The following is a 24,924-nucleotide window of genomic DNA, read 5'->3' as shown; positions in this document are numbered from 1 at the left end:
TGAGTATAAAATGCTATAAGGGTGACATACAAGTCACAACTGACTTTAATGAGAAAATCTACCAGTCCCAAAGGAAAAGCAAAAATGGAAGAGTTTAAAATTAAAAGTTCAAAACTTTAAAAGGTTGTATGAAGGAGGCAGCAGTGAGTTGGGCTTCCTAAGTTTCAGAAATAGAAAAAGAAGACAGATATTCCAGTGGTTTAATTTGCCAGGGTCATAAGCTACTTATAGAGCAATGGGAGAACTAACTGTAAGATCGAACGGTGAGTTGAGGTCAAGGAATCTTCCGTCAGGCGGAGAATCTGAGTGAATGTGACAGGCAATTTGGGAGCAATGTAAAATTCGTATGCCTGGTTGTGACATGACATTTCTGAACGCTTAATGAGAAGTTAAAAAATATTGCTGGCTAGGAATTCATTGCTCAGTTGAAAGCGAAGCGATACTAAAATGTCTGCTGAGAGTCATGCCAGTAAGAGCTCCCTTTCACGGAGAGCTTACAGAGTGCTGGACCTTTTGTAAGCTATTGACACACCTTAACTAGTTTAATTATCACCACGGCCCAATTTGATTTTCTCAATTCCACACTTAGAAATGGGGGCCCGGGGAGATTAAAGAATGTGCTCAAGTTCACCAAGTCATTTAACAAAGGTGGAACTGAAACTGTCTGAATCTACAGGTCCCAGAGTTTGGTACACTGCTTCCCTGATGACAAGTTTAAGGTGAGGGAAGATGAAGTCAAGGCTACCTTAGGAAAGGAAAAAGTAAAACTGCTTTTATAGCATGAGTATTCTGAGCTAGACACTTCCACCTAACTCAGCTTCAAAACTGCCACAAGATGCCATGATTTGTCAGAAGAAACCAAGCAGAGCTGGGCATGGTGGCTCACGCCTGTAATCCCAGCACTTTGGGAAGCCAAGGCGAAGACAAGCAGGACAACATGGTGAAACCCCATCTCTACACAAAATGGAAAAACTAGCCAGGTGTGGTGGCATGCTCCTGTAGTCTCAGCTACTCAGGAGGATGAAATGGGAGGACTGCTTGAGTCAGGGAGGTCAAGGCTGCAGTGAGCCATGATCACGCCACAAAAATGGGACCCTGTCTCAAAAAAAAAAAAAAGGAGAAAAAAAAAACCATACAGGATGAAGCCAGGCAGGTTGGTAGGCTGCTTATTTCCAATGAAAGAATTTCTCTTTTTTTGAGACAGAGTCTCGCTCTGTTGCCCAGGCTGGAGTGCAGTGTCACCATCACGGCTCGCTACAACTTCTGTCCCCTGGGCTCAAGCAATCCTCCCACCTCAGCCTATCAAGGAGCTGAGACTACAGGCGTGCCCCACCACACCCAACTAAGAAAGGATTTCTTAAATGTAATGTGGTATGTGGCCTTTCTGTGCATTTAATCTTTATCATGGTCACCCAAATTGTGGTAAACATATAAGCTTGTAGAGCAGGTTTGATCTCTATTCCTCAAAAAGAGAACTGGCTATTGACTAGCTGGACAAGCAAAAGAGACCATTTGCTAGATGTCTGCAAACAATAAGCTCAGAATGGCAAACCTCTCCATTATCCTCTCACAGAAAACAATACCAGGGCATCTGTTTAGTGAAACCATGTGATATTGGCATTTCATAGGCCAAAAAAGCTAAGTATTGACAATTTTGTATAGTTCATCGTTAATATTCCTTTATGAAAGGAGGCCTTTCCACCATTATGTTCCTAACTGAATTCGTGATTCCTTCCTGTCTGGCAGACCTACTCCAACTTCTTAGTCTGGCTTCCAAGCTTCCAATCTACCTTCACAAACCCAACTTTATTCCTCAAACCCCACGCAAGCCTTAGTCAGGCCAGGCTGATTCTCCTCTCAGCTACAACTGTTCATCAAATTCTCCATTTTAATAGCACTGCAAGAAACAGTAAGAATAACTCAGATTGTCTAGCTCAGAGACATGGCAGACTGCACTCCAGCTTTGTTCTCTGTAACACCTGTGGCTGTGGAGGGCAGGGAGTAGCATGGCTCTGGTATCAGGAGCTGAGCAGTTTTAGTCTCAGATGAATCACACTCAGAGGTGAGTTAATCACTTCTTTGAGAGTCAGCTTCCTCAACTATAAAATAACTATGACGATGCATTCCTGTCAGAATTAACAGGAGGATTTATGAAATAAAGTATGTGGAGCTTGCCAGGTACCCATGCATTTATCATCCAAACATTTACCCATGCGTGGAGTAAATCCAAGGCTAATTCGCCAAGGACCATCCTACATCCTCTGGCAGAACACTTCAGCGCATCAGGGAAGCGGGGAAAGAGGGTGGTCTTTTCCACATAGATGACCAGTTAGGCTTCTCTACATCCCTAACAAATTATCAACCCATGACCCTGCTTTCAATACATCTGCCTCCTCTTGTCAGTGACAGAGCCTCCGCACTCCTGGGACAGCTTATGAACAAAAGCCCAGCTCAGAGCTGATCTGGTGGAAAGATACTGCCAGCCTTCCCCTAGGTACTATAAATCCCAGCCTGCTATCAAGTGAGATCATAGAGAAGTTCCTCAGGAGTTGCAACAGAAGTTGCACATTCATTTAGCTCCTGGACTGCAATGTTTTTTGACATTACATCCTGATTTTTCCTTCAAAGGTTGTGGTCTTTGGGCTAAGGACCTTGGTTTGTTCTTAACTTACTTAATAACAAGAAATCACCTTTCTTTTCAGAAAACAAGAATTCTCTTAAATTCTTGTGGTTCTACTTTTGCCCTTGCTGCCAGAAGGCAACTGAACACTGCCTGTTAATCTCAGCATGGTCAGTCCTAATGGTTAGCATATAGGTCATGGCAGTATGCTGGTCTTGCTCTATTGCCCAGGCCGGAGTGCAGTGGTGTGATCTTGGCTTACTGCAATCTCCACTTCCTGGGTTCAAGTGATTCTCCTGCCTCAGCCTCCCAACTAGCTGGGACTACAGGTGCCTGCCACCACATCCAGATAATTTTGTATTTTTAGTAGAGAAAAAGTTTCACCTTGTTTGGCCAGGCTGGCCTGAAACTCCTAACCTCAGGTGATCCACCCACCTCAGTCTCCTAAAGTACTGGGATTACGAGCGTGAGCCACCATGCCAATCATCTTCCATATGAAAACAATGGCAAAGAATTCACGAAGTGTGTGTGAGCACACACATGTGTTTGGAAATTATCCATTCTTCTTTCCAGTTCTCTTTGGGTTCTCCCTTAGGAAACAAAAACAAATTTTTTAAAACAATTTTTCTATTTATTTATTTATTTTTAATTAATTAATTTAATTTTTCTTTTTCCTCTTTTTTTTTCTTTTTAAATTGTACTTTAGGTTCTGGGGTACATGTGCAGATCATGCAGGATTGTTGCATAGGTACACATATGGCAATGTGGTTTGCTGCCTCCATCCCCCTGTCACCTTATCTGGCATTTCTCCCCATGTTATCCCTCCCTGACCTCCCCACTCCCCCCACCCCCACTGTCCCTCCCTTGGCACCCCCACCAACAGACCCCAGTGTGTGATGCTCCCCTCCCTGTGTCCATGTGTTGTCATTTTTTAACACCTGCCTGAGTAAGAATATGTGGTGTTTGATTTTCTGTTCCTGTGTCAGTTTGCTGAGAATTATGGTTTCCAGATTCATCCATGTCCCTACAAAAGACACAAACTCATCATTTTTTATGGCTGCATAGTATTCCATGGTGTATATGTGCCACATTTTCCTTGTCCAGTCTATCATCGATGGGCATTTGGGTTGGTTCCAGGTCTTTGCTATTGTAAACAGTGCCGCTATGAACATACATGTACATGTGTCTTTATAATAGAATGATTTGTACTCCTTTGGGTATATACCCAGTAGTGGAATTGCTGGGTCAAATGGAATTTCTATTTCTAGGTCCTTGAGGAAGTGCCACACTGTCTTCCACAATAGTTGAACTAGTTTACACTCCCACCAACAGTGTAAAACTGTTCCTATTTCTTCACATCCTCTCCAGCATCTGTTGTCCCCAGATTTTTTAATGATCACCATTCTAACTAGAGTGAGGTGGTATCTCAATGTGGTTTTGATTTGCATTTCTCTAATAATCAGTGATGATGAGCATTTTTTCATATGTTCGTTGACCTCATATATGTCTTCTTTAGAAAAGTGTCTGTTCATATCATTTGCCCACTTTTGAATGGGTTTTTTTTTTTTTTCTTGTAAATCTGTTTTAGTTCTTTGTAGATTCTGGATATTAGCCCTTTGTCATATGGGTAGATTGCAAAATTTTTTTCCCATTCTGTTGGTTGCCAGTTCACTCTAATGATTGTTTCTTTTGCTGTACAGAAGCTCCAGAGTTTAATTAGGTCCCATTTGTCTATTTTGGCTTTTGTTGCCAATGCTTTTGGTGTTTTAGTCATGAAGTCCTTGCCTATGTCTATGTCCTGAATGGTTTTGCCTAGGTTTTCTTCTAGGGTTTTTTATGGTGTTAGGTCTTATGTTTAAGTATTTAATCCATCTGAAGTTAATTTTAGTGTAAAGTGTCAGGTAGGGGTCCAGTTTCTGCTTTCTGCACACCGCTAGCCAGTTTTCCCAACACCATTTATTAAACAGGGAATTCTTTCCCCAATGCTTGTTTTTGTGAGGTTTGTCAAAGATCAGATGGTTGTAGATGTGTGGCGTTGCCTCCAGGGCCTCTGTTCTGTTCCATTGGTCTGTATCTCCATTTTGGTACCAGTACCATGCTGTTTTGATTAATGTAGCCTTGTAGTATAGTTTGAAATCAGGTAGCGTGATGCCTCCAGCTTTGTTCTTTTTGCTTAGGATTGTCTTGGCTATGCAGGCTCTCTTTTGGTTCCATATGAAGTTTAAGGTGGTTTTTTTTCCAGTTCTGTGAAGAAGGTCAATGGTAGCTTGATGGAGATAGCATTGAATCTATAAATTACTTTGGGCAGTATGGCCATTTTCATGATATTGATTCTTCCTAACCATGAGCATGGAATGTTTCTCCATCTGTTTGTGTCCTCTCTTATTTCCTTGAGCTGTGGTTTGTAGTTCTCCTTGAAGAGGTCCTTTACATCCTTTGTTAGTTGTATTTCTAGGTATTTTATTCTCTTTGTAGCAATGTGAATGGGAGTTTGCTCATGATTTGGCTGTTAGTCTGTTATTAGTGTATAGAAATGCTTGTGATTTCTGCACATTGATTTTGTATCCTGAGACTCTGCTGAAGTTAATTAACAGTCTAAGTAGATTTTGGGCTGAGATGATAGGGTCTTCTAAATATACAATCATGTCATCTGTAAATAGAGACAATTTGACTTCCTCTTTCCCTAATTGAATATCCTTTATTTTTTTATCTCTTGCCTAATTGCTCTGGCTAGAACTTCCAATACTATATTGAATAGGAGTGGTGAGAGAGGGCATCCTTGTCTAGTGTCGGATTTCAAAGGGAATGCTTCCAGTTTTTGCTCATTCAATATGATATTGGCTGTAGGTTTGTTGTAAATAGCTTTTATTGTTTTGAGATATGCTCCATCAATACCTAGTTTATTGAGAGTTTTTAGCATAAAGGGCTGTTGAATTTTGTCTAAGACCTTCTCTGCATCTATTGAGATAATCATGTGGTTTTTGTCTTTGGTTCTGTTTATGTGGTGAATTACGTTTATAGACTTGCGTATGTTGAACCAGCCTTGCATCCCCAGAATGAAGCGTACTTGATTGTGATGGATAAGCTTTTTGATGTGCTGTTGCAATCAGTTTGCCAGTATTTTATTGAATATTTTTGCATCTATGTTCATCATGGATATTGGCCTGAAGTTTTCTTTTTTTGTTGAGTCTCTGCCGGGTTTTGGTATCAGGATGATGTTGGTCTCATAAAATAATTTGAGAGGGATTCCCTCTTCAAAAACAAAATTTTGAGCTAATTTTTCTTTTAATAAAATTTTATGAATTTATGCTTATATTCATTTTATATTTTGTTTCATTTTCTTTTTTCTTTTTTTTTTTTTTGAGATGGAGTTTCACTCTTGTCACCCAGGCTGGAATGCAATGGCGCAATCTCAACTCACTGCAACCTCTGCTTCCCAGATTCAAGCGATTCTCCTGCCTCAGCCTTCCAAGTAGCCAGGACTACAGGTGCCCACCACCAGACCTGGCTAATTTTTGTATTTTTAGAAGAGACTGGGTTTCACCATTTTGGCCAGGCTTGTCTCAAACTCCTAACCTCAGGTGATCCACCCACTTTGGCCTCCCAAAGTGCTGGGATTACAGGCAAGAGCCATTGCACCCAGCCTACATTTTGTTTTCCATATTTATTAAATGTATATATTTTCTTTAAATCTCCAGCCTTAAGAACATGCTTTTTGATTTAAATTTGAAAAGACAAGTTCTCTATATGAAAAGTAAGTTACCTTATTAGCATTTTGTGATTTTTTACTGCTAAGTATAGCTTGTGTGCTGCTGCCATTATAAATTTGAATTATCCAAAACGAGATAAAGGCTTGAACTTTGCATGTTACTTCTACAACAGAATACAGCTGATCCTTACTACGAAGAATTCATACTTATTTAGCATACTCACTAAAAGTAATTTGTAACCTCCAGATCAACACTCATAGTACTTCATAGGCATTGTGGTCATGCACAGAGCGGTGAAAACTTTGAGCTGCCGAATGTGCACGTCCCCAGATGAGGCTAAACCAGGTGATGCTGCTTCTTTTCTGGACTCTCATTCCGTAAACAAATGTTTTTTGCAGTCTGCTTAGTGCTACCTTTCTTACATTTTTGTGCTTTTTCCTGATTTCCTATTTAAATTGGCCTCCAGTGCTGAAATGCTGTGGAGTATCCTTAACTACAAGATTATGATGTGCCTTACAAAAAAAAAACATGTTAGATTAGCTTAGTTAAGATACGAGTTCAAGTGATATTGACTGCAAGCTTAATGTTAACAAATCAACAATATGTTAAATAAGATGTGTGATATTAATTATATCTATAGGTTTCATCCACAGCTCCTGGCTCACAACTCCCACAGCCCTTGTTGCAGTCTTTTGTTACAATGTTGGGGCACTTTAGGCCCAGAAGCAGGCGCAGAAAATGGAATCTCTCTCTCTGATCTTCCCTTGCTCTGGTTTCCCCAGCCCAGGTAAGACTCTAATCTTCCCTGGCCTTTCTGATTGAGTCATGAGACCCTCAATCAGAAGGGATCCTGCCCCTTATCCTGGAGAAAGGAATGTTGCACAGAGGCCAAGGAGAATCTGAACAGACAGGCCTTGCTGGGTTTCCCGCTCAGTCAATGAATATCAGATTGGCCAGGTGTGGTGGCTCATGACTGTAATCCTAGCACTTTGAGCAGCTAAGGCAGGTGGATCTCCTGAGGTTGGGAGTTTAAGACCAGCCTGACCAACATGGTGAAACCCCATGTCTACTAAACATACAAAATTAGCCAGGTATGGTGGTGCATGCCTGTAATCCCAGCTGCTTGGGAGCCTGAAGCAGGAGAATCACTTGAACCTGGGAGGCAGAGGTGGCAGTGAGCTGAGATCACGCCACTGCACTCCAGGCTGGGCAACAAGAGCAAAACTCCATTTCAAAAAAAAAAAAAAAAAGTATTAGATGATACCTTTTTTATCCAATCACATTTCTGCATGGCTATTAATCATACTATATAATGAAATCTCCATAAGAAGCTCAAGATTGGGTTTGGAAAACTTCCATATAGCTGAGCATCTGGAGGTTACTGGAAGGTAGTGCACCTAGGGAGGACATGGAAGCTTCAAGCCTCTTCTCCCATACATTGCCCTATGTATCTTTCCCTTTCCATCTGTATCCTGTATAATATTCTCTTTTTTTTTTTTTTTTTTTGAGACAGGGTCTCTTGCTTTGTTGCACAGGCTGGAGGACAGTGGCACTATCTCGGCTCACTCCAACCTCTGCCTCCTGTCCTCAGTCCTCCCACCCCAGCCTCCCAAGTAACTGAGACTACAGGTACATGTCACCACACTTGGCTAATTTTTCATTTTTTTGTAGAAACAAGGTCTCACTATATTGCCCAGGCTGTTCTCAAATTTCTGGGCTCAAGCAATCCTCCAGCCTTGGTCCCCACAGTGCTGAGATTACAGTTGTAAGTCACTGTGCCCAGACTTATAATATCCTTTATAATAAACCGATAAATGTGTTTCCCTGAGTTCTGTAACCCTTTCTAGCAAATTAGTGGAACCCAAAGATGGAGTCATGAGAATCCCAACCTGAAGCCAATCAGAGGTCAGAAGTTCCAGAGACCCAGATGTGCAGCTAGGGAGAGCAGGGAGTCTTGGGGATTGGACCCTCAACCTGTGGGATCTGTCCCTATCTCCAAGTAGATAGCATCAAAATTGAACTGGAGGATACCCAGTGGATGTCTGCTGCAGAACTGATTGCTTGCTTTGGTGGTGGTATGAGAGCAGAGGAAAAACAGTTTTGTGGTTTTCTACTCACACACAGAAGATGTCTTTAACAGAAGCACACTTAAAACAAAGTCATGTATTGATCAATTGTTGAAGATGTTGTGACCAGATACTTGCAGGAATTTAACTTTTGTATTTCACCTGGGAGCAATGATTCAGTGTTTGCTAATGCAGTGCTCCCAGCAACTTTATAAAGCATAACTACTGCAAGTAATGAGAATTGCCTGGACCTCCTACGAAGTACAAGGTTTAGAGGTAGACAGTACTAATCCATCCCAGGTACACGGATTAGACACTGAGAAAGAGCCTTCTAGGATAGCATCCACACTTGACACTGGTTGCTTAGTTAAGTGAATACCTTTCTTCTTAAGAAACGTCTTTTTTGAGATCTGATTTTGCTTGGTTTAAAATATATGCTTACAAAAATAAATAACTACATTAGCCCAAAGTACTTAAAATTCTTGGTGATGTTTTTTACTGTAAACTCTGCAAAGAGCTTTTAAGTCTTGTTATAGTGAAACAATGGACATATATCTCTGGAATATGGAAACTTTTCATTTGAGTCTCACATGCAGGGGAAAAAGGCAAACAACGATACTCCCTAGACCTCCCAAATCTGCTTGTCTTCAAGTTTGAAGCACAAGAAAGAATATAGAAGGAGAGACACACTGATGTGTGCCTACGTGGATTCTCATATGCTTATGTTCCAGTGACAGCTTCCCATTTGTCCTGTGCTAGGTAAACCCACAGGTTTGTGTAATAAAGACAAAAAGCATGCCATGTATCACCATAGTAGCATACTACTTCATCCATTGACTTGATCTGCCTATCTTGGGTATTCAAATAGCAACTATGACCTGCTTCTCCGCCCAGACAGAACAAATTGCTGGGTGTGACTTAGTCAAGCATGAGAACGAACAGAGAAAAATGTGCACTCAGGTTGTCAAGGCACAGAAGTAGGTAGTAATGGGAAGCAGATCAGATGTGATCCCAGCAGACCAATTTGTTCTCTGAGTGCTAGTTTCAGGATGGCAATAACTGTTCCAAGTTTTGTTTATGCCCCTAATGATACCCACAACCAGCCATTCTCATCCTAGAACATCCAGGTCTGATACATTTTGAAAGAATCAGACTATCATCTAAAATTGTATTAGACCTGATAAGAATAGTTTCCTTTACTTGATTTCTAGATCTGCAAAAGGCCACCTTTACTTTGCCCTGTTATTAAACAGTCCATGTCACTCAGCCTATGGCTGCATTTTGCCAACATTTCCTCAACTGTAATAAATTCCTTGATCAACTGATTGGTCCTACTGTTAGATGCTCTGCCAAGAAATAAGATAAAACAGCATCACCTTGGGAGCTAAATGATAAGAACTTATGAATACGAAGAAACAACACTGAGGTCTACTTGACGGAGGAGGTTGGAAGGAGGGAGAGGAGCAGAAAACTATTGGGTACTGGGCTTAATACCTGAGTAATGAAGTCATATGTACAACACACCTCCATGACACATGCGTACGTATGTAACAAACCTTCACATGTACCCTCAAGCTTAAAAGTTAAAAAAATATAAAAAAAGCAAAATAAATAACTTGTTGGATGAAAAAAATAGCATTACCTTCAATGTAAATTTTAAAAAAGATTTACCCACAAAAATTAGAAATTAAAAATTTTTTTTTAAAAAGAAAAAGATTTTTAAATATCAGTATGTAAAGAAAGCCACAGTCTTTTTTTTTGGAAACAGAGTCTTACTCTGATGTTCAGGCTGGAGTGCAGTGGCTCAATCTTGGTTCACTGCAACCTCTGCCTCCCCAGCTCAAGCAATTCTCCTGCCTCAGCCTCCCAAGTGCCTGAGATTACAGGCCCATACCACCATATGCCCAGCTGATTTTTGTATTTTCATTAGAGATGGGGTTTCACCATGTTGGCCAGGCTGGTCTTGAACTCCTGACCTCAAGTCATCTGCCTGTGTCAGCCTACCCAAGTGCTGAAATTACAGGTGTGAGCCACCGTGCCTGGCCTTCAGTCACTTTAAATATATATTCTCATAATAATGCTTTTACTTTTGAACATACTTTTTTTTTAATGGTATCTCTTTTTGCCTGTGGCCCTACTGAATCAGACTAGACTTATCAAGCTTTCTGTTGACCTTGCTGACGAAGCTGACATTCCTAAAATGTCAACACACCTTCACTAAAATAAATTTGCTTTTCTTCTATAAGACCTATTAGTCACAGATGCAAATTCTACGACAACAAAATACATGTAAAGCACAAGAAACCCATCACACTATATACCACGACCTTTACCTACATTTTTACTTTTGCTCCAAAGTTGGCATATTTAGATTTCGATGCATCTAAACCCATCCCAAGAATATAATGCACTGAATGAACAACCTAATTATTCTTACTGAGTGCAATTAACTCAACAGGATACTTGTTATATATCACTCATTCTCCATCCTGTTTTGTTCCCTTGCTGGTGAGGAGTTGTGATCCCTTGGAGAAGGAGAGGCGTTCTGGTCTTTGATGGTTTCATCCTTTTTGCGTTGGTTTCTTCCCATCTTCATGGGTTTATCTAGCTTTGATCTCAGGGAGTCCCTTGAAGAGGCAGTTTGTCCCTTGTCTGCCTGCGGAGGTGCTGCTGGGCTGCCACAGACTCCGTTCGGCTGCTGTGTAGGCTTCCTGTGTCTTTTGTTTACACAGGGAGGTTAGGCCTGCCTCTGTAATGGTGGATGCCCTTTGCCCCACCAAGCTCTCTGGTTCCAGGTTAAGCTTGAACTACTGTGCTGGCTGGGAAACCACTCTCAAGCGGCAGGGCTTCAGCATGCTGGGCTTTGTTGGGGAGGTACCCGCCTAGCCACATCCTCTGTCTCCCTGCTTTTAGCACTCCCTGTCTCCTGGGGGCTGGCTGGTAGCTCTGTCCCGCAGGCTCTCCCGGCCAGCCAATGCGTCCGCCCTAATCTGTGCCAACAATCCGCGGCACCGGCAGTGGCTGCTATTAACTCTGTGCAGGTATCTTGCCGCGCTTTTCAGCCAGGCGAAGATCTCTTGGTCTGTGGGTTGCAGAGGCTTTTGGAGAAGTGCATTATCTGGACCGGAGTGCTGGCTGCGGCAAGCTCCCAATCCTCCAGTCAGATGCACTTCCCGGATGGGGCAGTGCCCTGCCCTGCCTCGGTTTGCCCTCTTTGGGCTATGCCCATTGTCAAACCAGTCCCATTGAAATGAACCTGGTACCTCAGTTGGAGATGCGGCGATTGCTCGCTTTCTGCATCTCTCTCACTGGGAGCTGCGCACCAGAGCTGTTTCTATTTGGTCATATTGGCGGAAATCCTATTTATTATTTTTTGAGACAGTCTCATTCTATTGCCCATGCTAGAGTGCAGTGGCGTGATCTTGGCTACTGCAACATCTGTCTCCCAGGTTCAAGTGATTCTCCTGCCTCCGCCTCTCTAGTGGCTGGGACTACAGGTACGCATCACCACATCCGGCTAATTTTTGAATTTTTAGCAGAGATGGGGTTTCACCATGTTGGCCAGGCTAGTCTTGAACTCCTCACCTTGTGATCTGCCCACCTTAGCCTCCCAAAGTGCTGGGATTACAGGTGTGAGCCACTGCACCTGGCCTCAATGTTTCTACTTTTTAAGAAGAACTTTCCATTTGTGAAGAGTCATATAAAAAGTGCGAAGATGATTTTTATTGCAACCTGAAATTGTTTCTTTCTTCTGAGAGTATATTATTCTTGTGCTAGCATGGTCAAAGATACCTTATAGCCAACCCAATCCACCTACTTTGCTAACGGATAAACTTTACCTGATATCGTGTGGAGGGCAATGTGCCTGGTCCTTGAGAGACAAAGTACAAGACTGGTCTAAGCCTCTCAAGGTGATCAGTCTCTTTGTCATTTAAGAGTCAGTGTAGGCAAAGCAATTCCAGTCCTCTGTCAGTGAATGGTCAGTGTTCAGACACATCACCAGGCCTGGCTGAGGCTAAGGCTGAAGTTATAGCAATAATAAGAGCAAATCTAGGCATAGTGGCTCATGCTTGTAATCCCAGTGACTGAGAGGGTAAGGCTGGAGGATTTCTTGAGGACAAGAGTTCAAGACCAACCTGGGCAACATAGCAAGACCTCATTTCTACAAAAAATTTAAAAATCTGTCAGGTGTGGTGGCACGTCCTGTAGTCTGAACTACTTGCAAGGCTGAGATGGGAGGATGGTTTGAGACTAGGAGTATAAGACTGTAGTAAGCTGTGATCATGCCACTGCATGCCAGCCTGGGCGACGGATGAGACACTGTTTCTTAAAAAATAAATAAATGAGGCCGGGCTTGGTGGCTTACATCTGCAATCCAAGCATTTTGGAGGCCAAGGCAGGCGGATCACCTGAGGTCGGGAGTTCAAGACCAGCCTGACCAACATGGTGAAACCCCGTCTTTAAATAAATAAATAAATAATAAAATAAGAGCATGTCTTTCTACAAACTTACTGAGTACGAGTTGGCTTGTAAATTTCTCCTTGATAAGAAAATGAATAAAAGTTGAGATGCTTGGGTAGGAAGCTTGGTGATATGGCAGCCACCTTGTAACCATGAAGAAAAAACGATTGACACATTATGGATGGCAAAACAGAAACTCAGATAGAACCCAGATCATTGATAACAGTATTAAACCAGGGAACAACCGCTGAGGCTTCCAATCGAAGCTATTGTTATGTGAAATAATTAAAAGTCTTCATGTTTTAGGCTACAGTTAATTAAGTTCTGTTACTTGCACTTGAAAGCATCTTAACAGAGTTCCCTGATTGACATAAATGTTCTTCACAGCAAACTGATGAGTATTACCCAAAAAGGACATAACCCATGAAGAAAATAATCTGAAATGTATTGTATTTTGTACTCGACTGGTCAAACTTAAAGCAATTTTAATACGATAATTCAGTATATTTTGTGTTCTTCTAAAGCTACTAGTTTTCTTTTCTCTGTCTTCTAAAAGTAATTTAAAAATATGTTGACTGAAAAGAATGAGATGCATCTCCTCGAGCTTTTCATGTGTCAGCTAGAACTTTACCTTAAAGAAACAGAATTCTCTCACTTATATTTTGGGGCAGGAAGTATTTAACAACATGTATAAATATCTATTCTATATATTTCTTAAAAGTTAAGCTATAGAAAAAATATGGCCTGAAAACTATAATTTTTTTTTCTTTGAGACAGAGTTTCACTTTTGTTGTCCAGACTAGAATACAATGGCGCAATCTTGGCTCACTGCAACCTCTGCCTCCCGGGTTCAAGCAATTCTCCTGCCTCAGGCTTCCAAGTAACTGGGATTACAGACATGTACCACCACACCCAGGTAATTTTTTGTGTTTAGTAGAGATGAGATTTCACCATGTTGGTCAGACTGGTCTCGAACTCCTGACCACAGGTGATCCACCTACCTCGGCCTCCCACAGTGCTGGGATCATAGGTGTGCACCAATGTGCCAGGCTGATAATATTTTTGTTAAAAAGGAACAGGCCAGGCATGGTGGCTCATACCTATAGTCTCAGCACTTTGGGAGGCCAAGTCAGGATTGCTTAAGCTCAGGAGCTCAAGACCAACCTGGGCAACATGGTGAGACTGCCTTGCTACAAATAATCGAAAAATTAGTCCAGTGTGGTGGTGAATGCCTGTAGTCTCAGCCACTTGGGAGCCTGAGGCCAGAGGATCACTTGAGCCAGAAGATTGAGGCTGCAGTAGCCCGGGTGACAGAGAGAGACTCTATCCTAAAACAAACAAAAACACAAAGATGGATAAGTTTTTAAAGACTTACACCAAAATGTTAGTGTATATCTCAGGGTGACATTTGTTTTCTTCTTTTCACTTACTTGTGTTTCTTAAATTTTCTATAATGTGTTAAAGTTACCTGCTCCAAGCCTATCCACAAGAAGCAGAAAATTACAACTGATAGAAGTTTATGCTTTTAAAAGTGTCTCTGCAACAGTGTATATTATTTATCAAGATGAATCCTAGTAGTTTTCTACATTAGGTAAAATATTTAAAAAATTTATATGTATATCTTCATAATTCTAGGCCTCTAGATACATACAATTTAATTGATGGGACAAATAAATAAAATACATGTATAAACTTCAGAAAATAGGGCAAAAATAGGCTGGGTGTGGTGGCTCATGCTTGTAATCCCAACACTTTGGGAGGCCGAGGTGGGTGGATAACCTGAGGTCAGGAGTTTGAGACCAGCCTGGCCAACAAGGTGAAACCCCATCTCTACTAAAAATACAAAAAAATTAGCCAGGTGTGGTAGTGGGTGCCTGTAATCCCAGCTACCAGGAGGCTGAGACAGGAAAATTGCTTGAACCCAGGAAGCAACGGTTGCAGTGAACCGAGATCGAGCCACTGCACTCCAGCCTGGGCAGCAAGAGTAAAACTCCATCTCAAAAAAAAGGAAAATAGGGTAAAAATAGTAAATCATTAAACCTAGACAAACTAAAGAGAAAACTTTAGAGGAAACTAAAGAGGAATATTTCTTTTCATTTTCTAATATTGTTTTCTAATATTTCTTTAGAAAACTAAAGAGGAATATTTCAATTTTACATGAAAAAATATAATTTAAGCTAATACTGAAGACAAGAAGCAAGCTATTGATGGTCTGGCCTAAGGTCAATGAAAACATAACTTATATAACACTTTAGAAAAGTACTTCATTCCAAATGTCCTAGATATTGTGTATAAACAAGACATATGGAGCTGTTATGTCATAACTACTGAGGAAGAACAGTTTAAATCTATTACAGCACATCTAGATATGATAAACTATAAACATAGAAAACCCTATATCCTTTCCCCTGAGTAAAATTTAATCCTGAAGAAGGATATCCAGTTGCACCTAACTTTAGTTATTTTTTGTACTCCATCATGAAAAGGTGGAACAAGCACAGTTTCATCAGCATCACTCCCTATTCCTCATCCCTCCAGCATTGCTGGGGAAAAAGGAGCCTCTGGACACCAAATGCTCTGTGGGGAAGAACTATCATCAGCCATAAAATGTTTGGTCAAAAGACAAACTCATAGATCTCTGAGGACGAGCTTTCTATTACTTATCCATGGTATAATCCTCAAAAACATGGCAGTTATTTCTTTTAGTATATGCCACATAGTTTTCCACTGTATGAGTGTGTTTATTTTATCCATATAACGCAAATTCACCCCCCAAAAATCTTGAGTTTGCCTGAATTATCCATATGAAATAACACCTGCAATCTAAGCTCAGACAGCAGACATAATGTGTTAACCTCTTCTCACTGTAACAGTAGAACTGAAAGTTAGAATTAACATTTGCTGGATTTAAAAAGAATAAGACAAATCGTTAAGAAACCTTTATTTATTTATTTATTTGAATGGGGTCTCATTTTGTCACCCAGACTCCTGGCGTGGAGTAGTGCAATCATGGTTAACTGCAGCTTCAAACTCCCAGGCTCTTTTGCTCAAAGCAATAGGAAAAAAAAAAAAAAGTTAAAAAAACCCACAAACTTTCTGCCACAAGAATATTGAAGAAAAAAAACAAACAAACACAAAATCCCAGTCTCAAGCAATCCTCCTGCTTCAGCTTCCCAAACGGTTGAGACTACAAGCAGCTACCAAACCTGCATAATTATTATTATCTTTTTTTATTTTTATTTTTATTTTTATAAAGCAAGACGAAGTCTTACTATGTTGCCCAGGTTGGTCTCAAACTCCTGGTCCCAAACAATCCTCCCAGCCTCATGACCTCAGCCTCCCAAAGTGCTGGGATTACAGGCATGAGCCACCGCACCTGGCCTATACCTTGTTTTCTTATATCCAGAAATAATCATTTAATTTGTCTATAACTTAAGAATGAAATTTTGTCTAAATTTAGATAAAGGATAAAACTAAAAAATATCAAAGAATTGTTTACGGAGATATTTTTTAAACTATATTCCAAAGTCACGTGTGGTGGCTCACATCTGTAATCCTAGCACTTTGGGAAGCCAAGGCAGAAAGATTACTTGAGACCAGGAGTTCAAGACCAGCCCAGGCACCATGGCAAGACTCAGTCTCTACAAATAATCTAAGAATTTAGCTGTGTGTGGTAGTGCATGCCTGTAATGCTAGCCACCAGGGAGGCTGAGGTGGAAAAATTGCTCGAGCTCAGAAGTTCAAGGTTACAGTGAGCTATGATTGTGCCACTGTCCTCCAGTCTGGGAGACGGAGTGAGACCCAGCCTCAAAAATAAATAAATAAATAAAATTAAGTCCGGGTGCAATGGCTCCCACCTGTAATCTCAGCACTCTGGGAGGCTGAGATGGGTGGATTACTTGATTCTAGGAATTTAAGACCAGCCTGGGCAACTTAGTGAAATATTGTCTCTACTAAAAATACAAAAAAATAGCTGAGTGTGGTGGTGTGTGCCTGTAATACGAGATACTTGGGAGGCTGAGGTGGGAGAATCACTTGAGTCCGGGAGGTTGAGGCTACAGTAAGCTGAGATTGTGCCACTTCACTCCAGCCTGGGCGACCAGAAAGAGATCCTGTCTAAATAAATAAATAAATGAATAAAATTAAAACTGCATTTCATATGATTTTGAGCCATTCTCTTCTAACCTCTAGGGACATAGACAATGGAGAGAAAGACTGGGATGGAAAGCCAGGTGTTCCTAGATCTAAGCCAACTTCCGAGATCCCAGTTAACCTGATCAACTACAGGGTAACTAAAATGTAAAACAAGGAGGAGAGGAGAGAAAACGAAATAAAATGTAAAACAAAACAAAACGTCTATTTTTTGTGTACTGAAAGTTAGTCCTCTCCATCTTTCTCCTTTCAGAAAGGGAAGTCTAGAAGAAGCAAGAGTCCAAAGAAATGCCCTGGGCCAGTGTGATCTGCTTCTCGAGCAGTGCTGTGGGAACCCGTCACCTTGCTCCCAACCAGATCACTGGAACTTCTGACCAGATCACACGTAACAGGCTCTCTGGATCCACAGAGCCTGACCTCTGGACTAGACAGACTGGCCCCTTCTAAACTTCATTTCAGAGAGTATCAAAATCTTTCTAACACCTCCAAACCAGACACCATCTCCTAGGCATTCTGCAGTACTACTGAAGATAGTTGTTAACCGTGTACTCCAGGTATGTGTGCGGTAACTGTTTCCAGGTGCCGCAAGGTCCCTGAGCCAATTATTCTATTTATTTTTTTTTTCACTCTAGGGATGAGTTTACACTTAGCCTTTTATTTCTATTAGATTAGATGACTTTTGTCCCTAGGGAACCTTTTTCCCATTAGATACATTCCTCCATATGTAAAAGTTGTAATGCTAAAGTTAATGTTTTTTATCATCTTCCCTTGAACTATAATCCTTTCCTATTAAAAAATAATCAAATTGGCTGGGTACGGTGGCTCACGCTTGTAATCCCAGCACTTTGGGAGGCCGAAGCAGGTGAATCACCTGAAGCTGGGAGTTCAGGACCAGCTCCCAACCAGATCACTGGAACTTCTGAGCAGATCACACATAACAGGCTCTCTGGATCCGCAGAGAAACCACATTTCTACTAAAAATACAAAATTAGCTGGGCATCGTGGCGCATGAGTGTAATTCCAGCTACTCAGAAGTTTGAGGCAGGAGAATCACTTGAACCCGGTAGGCAGAGGTTGGGTTGAGCCGAGATCACATCATTGCACTCCAGACTGGGCAGCAAAAGCGAAACTTCATCTCAAAAATAAGAAAACTGGAACAGCAGAAGGAAAAGGACTAAACGCTGAACTTTTTTTTCTCTCTTGCCCAAATTCCTATCTAAACTGTCTGGAAAGTCACATCCTACAAATCATAAAATCTCTCCAAACCTGAATCTGGCATAACATCACATGACAGATAAAGAAGGAAATCAAAATATTTTACCCTAAGGCCTCTAGATGACTTCAAACCAAACCAAACCAAACCAACCAAACAAACAAAAAAAACCCAAAATATGTTTCTTTGCTACTAAGGGCAGTCACCTATGAGACCTAATCTACATAGGAACCTTATGTAGAACCACAACTCCTTATCTTAACCCACCTTTCTACTGATTCCTGGTTTTTACATAATAATTTAACTCTTTTAACAAACTGCCAATCAGAAAAGCTTTGAATCCAGCTGTAAGCACCACGCCCACCTCTCCCCCCCAATTCAAGTTGTCCTGCCTTTCTGGACAGAACCAATGTATACCTAACACGTATTGACTGATGTCTTATGTCTCTCTAAAATGTATAAAACCAAGCTATAAAGCAACCACCCTGTGCACATGTTCTCAGGACCTCCTGAAGCTATACCTCAGGCCATGGTCACTCATCTTTGACTTAGAATCAATCTCTTCAAATATTTTAGTGTTTGATTCTTTTCATCAATAAAGAGAAATAATAACCATCATTTTACCACCTTTACAGAACTATTTTTTTTAAACCACAGTAGTATGTTTTTCTTCCAGGTTTTTTTCTTCTTGTGCATACAATTCCATCCTCCCTTCTACTTTAGAGATGTCTTTTTTAAAAAACTCATCTCGTCCAGACACGGTAGTGCACATCTGTAATCCCAGCAACCTGGATTGCTTTGAGCTCAGGAGACCAGCCTGGGCAACATGGGGAAACCCCATCTCTACAAAAAATACAAAAATTAGCCATGTGTGGTGGCATATGCCTGTGGTCCCAGCTACTTGGGAGGCCGAAGTGTGAGGATCACTTTAGACTGGGAAGCAGAGGCTGCAGTGAGCTGAGATCGCATCACTCTACTCCAGCCTGGGCAACAAAGTGAGACTCTGTCTCAATAAATAAATAAATAAATAAATAAATAAATAAACATAAAACTATAAAATAAAAAAGTCATCTCTCTCTGATTGGAGTAGGTAGTTTGAGTACCTAGAAAAGGACTAATAATCCCCAACAGTTAGCATAGATTCACTAAGAATTAGTCATGTTAAACACCTACGTTTTCCTTTTAAAAATGAGTTTAGATGAAGAGAGCAAAATTTTTTTAAGGTACTGGACAATCTCCCATGATTTACTTAAGGAAATACAAAGAAGTGCTGGACAGTATAATCAGATACATTTGAAAGTTAATGAACAGCCGCGTGTGTCCATGCATGCATGCATGCATTCATCTATTCAACAAACACAGTGCAAGCGTATGCCAAATTCTGTGGTAAGCACTGATTTCAGAGAAAATATTTATCTATTTATTTTTTTGAACCCTAGAGTGTTAGTTTTTTTTTTTCATGCTGAATATTTATCTATTTATAAACCAAGTGCCAGTGAACCACAAAAAAAGAGCAATAGATATAGATGGGTGCAGAGAAAAAGGCTTTGGAATTCAAATTTCGATTAAGTAGGCACTGAACAAGGGTTGCTTCAAGAAGTAACATTAAGAAGGGAATTTGGTGCCAGATTTTGAATGACCTTAAAACAATAGGAAAGCACTGAAGGTTGAGATGGAGTCTCCCTCTGTTGCCCAGGCTGGAGTGCAGTGGCATGATCTTGGCTCGCTGCAACCTCCACCTCCTAGGTTCAAACAATTCTCCCGCCTCTGCCTCTTGAGTAGCTGGGACTACAGGCGTATGCCACCACGCCTGGCTAATTTTTGTATTTTTAGTAGAGATGGGGTTTCACCATATCAGACAGGCTCATCTCGAACTCCTAACCTCGTGATCCACCTGCCTCAGCCTCCCAAAGTGCTGAGATTACAGGCGTGAGCCACAGCACCCAGCCAGCACCAAAGGTTTTTAACCATTGTGATGAGATCAGATCCGTGACTCAGAAAGACAATGGGAGATAGGAATCTAGGAGACTAAAAGTAGTCCTGGGGAGCTGAAGGAAGTCAACGGCAAGCACAATGAAACGAGAAGAACAAAACGACAGCCAGCTCACACGGGAATTGGTTGTAAATTACAGGTAGGAGAAGAGGGAGATGAGTACTTTTATGCTGAGCTATGTCCTGGTCCTACGTAGATGACAAAGTAGGTACAGCAGATTAGCTAAGGAAGAGTTCAGTCTGTGAAATTGATGGTTTGAAAAGACAGACCCAAAGAATGAGAGATGGAGTCAGTTTCATACAGAGCAGTGCTTCTACTTAGGGCAAGTGGGAAGATTTTTCACAGTAACATTTGTCTGGACCCCCCCCCACCACCGCCCCACAGATCTGCTAAATCTGAATCCCTGAGATAAGCCTGTGCATGTGTATACCAGGGAAAAACAAACTCTCTAGGTAAGTCTGATTCAGTACCTGCGTAAGGATCATGGACATGGAGCATCTTTCTAAAGCTTTTTCCTACCCCACACTTTTCTCTTGTCAGTGGAAAAAGGATTTAGTAATTACAAAGAGCTGGCAAAGAACCAAGTACTAACCAAAGTAATGCAGTCACACACAATATCAGCAATCACAAAATGCAGGTTCAAAAAAAAGTATTTTTGTAAATATGAATGCAAGAACAGTAATTCAAAACTAAATACAACTCAAGGCAACCCTGTATTCACTGATGACAGTGTCCTTAAATTTTCTAGAATGTCATGTACAGTAGGAACTTTGCAATGTTCCAAAGCAAATTAGTGGCAACCTTTTTAGCAGAATATGTAACTAGAACACCACTCCTACCCCTACCTGAGAGCAAGGCTCTAGTACAGACTTACTGTGTTGAATGTACTAAGTGCCAAATTTTAGCAAGTTTTAATATATCTCTTAGTGGTTTCTAGTAGGTAATAATTGTTCAAACCAAAGGAGGGCTAATACTTTATTTTTCAGAAGTAGCTAGTTGGATTACCAGTGGACTGCAAATAAAATTTGAGAAGTGGCTTAGAAAAGAAGGCCTAAAAAGAACAATATATATATAAGAAGTATTAAGACAGTCATGCAGAAGTGGAACTAAAAGACAGCTAGAGTCACAATTAGGATGACAGGACGACTGATGGAGGAACTCATCTTTCAGGTCAATACATAGAAGAACTTTTAATGAAAAGAAAGAACTTGGGAGAGAGATCCAAGATGGCTGACCACTAGCAGCTTGGGATTATAGCTCCCAGTGAAAGTGCAGAGAACGAGAGGACACCACACTTTCAGACGAATTTTTGTTGCTCACGGACCAGGAGATTCCCAGCAAAGGAGCCCCACGGGTCGCCAGCACAACTCTTGTGGCCGGCACGGCAGTTTTGCTGGTGCCTCAGTGCGGCAGTTCTTGGTGCAGAGTGAGCGGGACTTGGTCCCCTTTTGGCCGATTCCCAGGCAGAAAAGCACCATCAATCTTAAAACCACTGTTTCCACTGGCGCAGTGGTTTGCTCAGATTTCAGCACTGGGAATCAACAAGTTGGACGTCCACTCAGAAACCTAATTTGAAAGTCGGAAATCACAAAGACGATAGATGGATAAATTTACAATGATGGGAAGAAGCCAGCGTAAAAAGGCTGAGAATATCCAAAATCAGAATGCCTCTCCCTCTACAGGGGATCACAGTTCCTCATCAGCAACGGAACAAGCCCTGATGGAGAATGAGTGCATTCCATTAACAGAAGTAGGTTTCAGAAAGTGATAAGAAACTTCTGTGAATTAAAAGAACTTGTTCTAACCCAATGCAAAGAAACTAAGAACTTTGAAAAAAGGTTTGACAAAATGCTAACGAGAATAGACAATTTGGAGAGAAATATAGGTGAATTAATGGAGATGAAAAACACAATACGAGAACTTCACAAAGTATGCACAAGTTTTAACAGTCAAATTGATCAAGCAGAAGAAAGGATATCAGAGTTCGAAGACCAACTTAATGAAATAGAACGAGAAGTCAAGATTAGAGAAAAAAGGATAAAAAAGAATGAGCAAAGTCTCCAAGAAATATGAGACTATGTGAAAACACCTAATCTATGTTTGATAGGTGTACCTGAATGTGATGAAGAGAATGAATCCAAGTTGGAAAATACTCTTCAGGAGATTATTCAGGAAAACTTTCCCAACCTAGTAAGACAGGACAATATTCAACTCCAGGTAATACAGAGAACACCACAAAGATACTCCTCAAGAAGACCAACCCCAAGGCACATAATCGTCAGATTCATTAGGGTTGAAATGAAGGAGAAAATACTAAGAGCAGCCAGAGAGAAAGGTCAGGTTACCCACAAAGGGAAGCCTATCAGACTTACAGCAGATCTCTCAGCAGAAACCCTACAAGCCAGAAAAGAGTGAGGGCCAATATTCAACAACCTTAAAGAAAAGAACTTTCAACCCAGAATTTCATATCCAACCCAACTGAGCTTCAAAAGCGAAGGAAAAATAAAATCTTTTGCAAACAAGCAAGTACTTAGAGATTTCACCATCACCAGGCCTGCTTTGCAGAAGCTTCTGAAAGAAGCACTATACATATAAAGGAGCAACCAGTATCAGCCTTTCCAAAAATATATCCAGCTAGCATCAAATGGCAGTATTAAACTCATATATATCATTAACTGGATAAAAAGCCAAAACCCATTGGTACGCTGTATCCAGACCCATCTCACATGCAACGATACACAAAGACTCAAAACAAAGGGACAAAGGAAGATTTACCAACCAAACGGAGAGCAAAAATAAATAAATAAATAAAAAGCAGGAGTTGCAATTCTCACCTCTGATAAAATAGACTTTAAAGCAACAAAGATCAAAACAGGCAAAGAAAGACATTACATAATGGTAAAAGGATCAATGCAACAAGAAGAGCTAACGATCCTATATATACATGCACCCAATACAGGAGTGCCCAGATATATAAGACAAGTTCTTAATGACTTATAAAGAGACTTAGCCTCTCACACAATAATAATGGGAGACTGTGACATCACATTGTCAATATTAGACTGATCAATAAGATAGAAAATTAACAAGGATATCCAGGACTTGAACTCAGACCCGGAACAAGTAAACTTAATAAACATTTATAGAACTCTCCACTTCGAATACACAAAACATACATTCTTATCAGTACCATATCACACCTATTCCAAAAGTAACTATATAATTGGAAGTAAATTACTCCTCAATAATTGCATAGCATTTCATAGGTTTAAATGAAATATTGGTTGGCTGCTTGTTATTTTCTTCCCTTATTCCTTCCTGTCTCCATTGTTAAGCACAATTATTGGCATAAAAGAGGTTTTCAATTCCCATTTTTAGACTGCATTCTAGCCTGGGCAATAAAGCAATACTCCCGTTCTCTCTCCCTCTTTCTCTTCCTTTTTCTTCCTCTTCTTCATTCTTTTTTTTCTCTCTCTTTCTTTCTTCCTTTTTTTTCAAAAAAAAAAAAAAAAAAGAAAGAACGAACTTTCAGATAAGTATGCAGAAATACCTTCAATCAGCCACTTCATGTGTCAAGGAGTGAAAGGCGTTTCCTGAGAAGTCCTCAGGTCCCGAATGTGGATGACCAAGAAAAGAATGAGAAAGTGATTTAACAAGTAGGTGACTATTCCTACTGACCACCAGCACACACTATCATCTGTAACCTTCTCTACAGTCAAGAAGACTTATTTTGAGACATCTGATAGCCTACCCATCTCTCACCTAGTAGCCCCCACACATCATAAAAATAGACAATGCTGGAGAAGCATCCCAGCAACCCGACCACGGCCAGTCTTCCCTGGACACCATGAACCACACTGTTGAAACCTTCTTCACTCCCGCCAGCACCCACCGTCCCCCGAACTATGAGATGCTGAAGGAGGAACATGAGGTGGATGTGCTGGGGGTGCCCCACAACCCTGCGCCCCCGACATCCACTGTGATCCACATCCGAAGTGAGACCTCCATGCCCGACCATGTCGTCTGGTCCCTGTTCAATACCCTCTTCATGAACTCCTGCTGCTTGGGCTTCATAGCGTTTGCCTACTCTGTGAAGTCTAGGGACAGGAAGATGGTTGGCGACCTGACCGGGGCCCAGGCCTATGCCTCCACCGCCAAGTGCCTGAACATCTGGGCCCTGATTTTGGGTATCATCATGACCATTCTGCTGATCATCATCCCAATACTGATTCTGCAGGCCTATCAGTAGATCCAGAGGAATCATCCCAGCCAGGGGCTCTGCCCGTGACCTGTCTCCCACGTACTCCAGCTTCCATGCCTCGCCCTGCCCCAGCTGAGTCCTGTATCAGCCCTTTACCCTCACACACTTTTCTACAATCTCGTTCAATAAAGTGCACGTGTTCCTGGTAAAAATAAATAAATAAATAATGCCGAGAGGCAACGTGATATTCTTCCTTTTTTCCTTTTCTGATTACACTATACGTTTTGAATGTTGGGATGTTTCTGATTCAGAACAAGCAATACAGATTAGTGCCAGTGATTCTTTTAAATATAAGTGGAATGGGTTCAGGTGCAATGGCTCTCGCCTGTAATCCCAGCACTTTGGGAGGCTGAGGTCACTTAACGTCAGGAGTTCGAGATCAGCCTAGTCAACATGGTAAAACCCTGTCTCTATTAAAAATACAAAAATTAGTCAGGTGTAGTGGCAT

The 24,924-nt window shown here is 41.1% G+C and overlaps 2 protein-coding genes across 2 annotated transcripts in view; one reads left to right on the top strand and one right to left on the bottom strand.

The window, feature by feature from the left end:
* ELOVL6 (ELOVL fatty acid elongase 6) overlaps positions 1 to 24,924 on the bottom strand; it is a 145,507-nt gene that overhangs the window by 109,476 nt on the left and 11,107 nt on the right. The gene's annotated exons all lie outside the window — the stretch shown is intronic.
* Positions 24,063 to 24,532, top strand: LOC105706305 (interferon-induced transmembrane protein 3-like). Its single transcript, XM_064383740.1, has one exon. It carries the CDS (start codon positions 24,063 to 24,065, stop codon positions 24,462 to 24,464), a length of 402 nt encoding a protein of 133 aa, XP_064239810.1. The 3' UTR covers positions 24,465 to 24,532.

Source organism: Aotus nancymaae, unplaced genomic scaffold, assembly GCF_030222135.1.
Source record: "Aotus nancymaae isolate 86718 unplaced genomic scaffold, 86718_ANA_hifiasm-v0.15.2.pri h1tg000033l, whole genome shotgun sequence".
NCBI lineage: Eukaryota > Metazoa > Chordata > Mammalia > Primates > Aotidae > Aotus > Aotus nancymaae.
This window is presented reverse-complemented; position numbering and strand designations above follow the sequence as displayed.

Coding starts and splice junctions, on each gene's coding strand:
- LOC105706305 (XM_064383740.1), top strand. CDS start 24,063: ATGAACCACACTGTTGAAACCTTCTTCACTCCCGCCAGCACCCACCGT.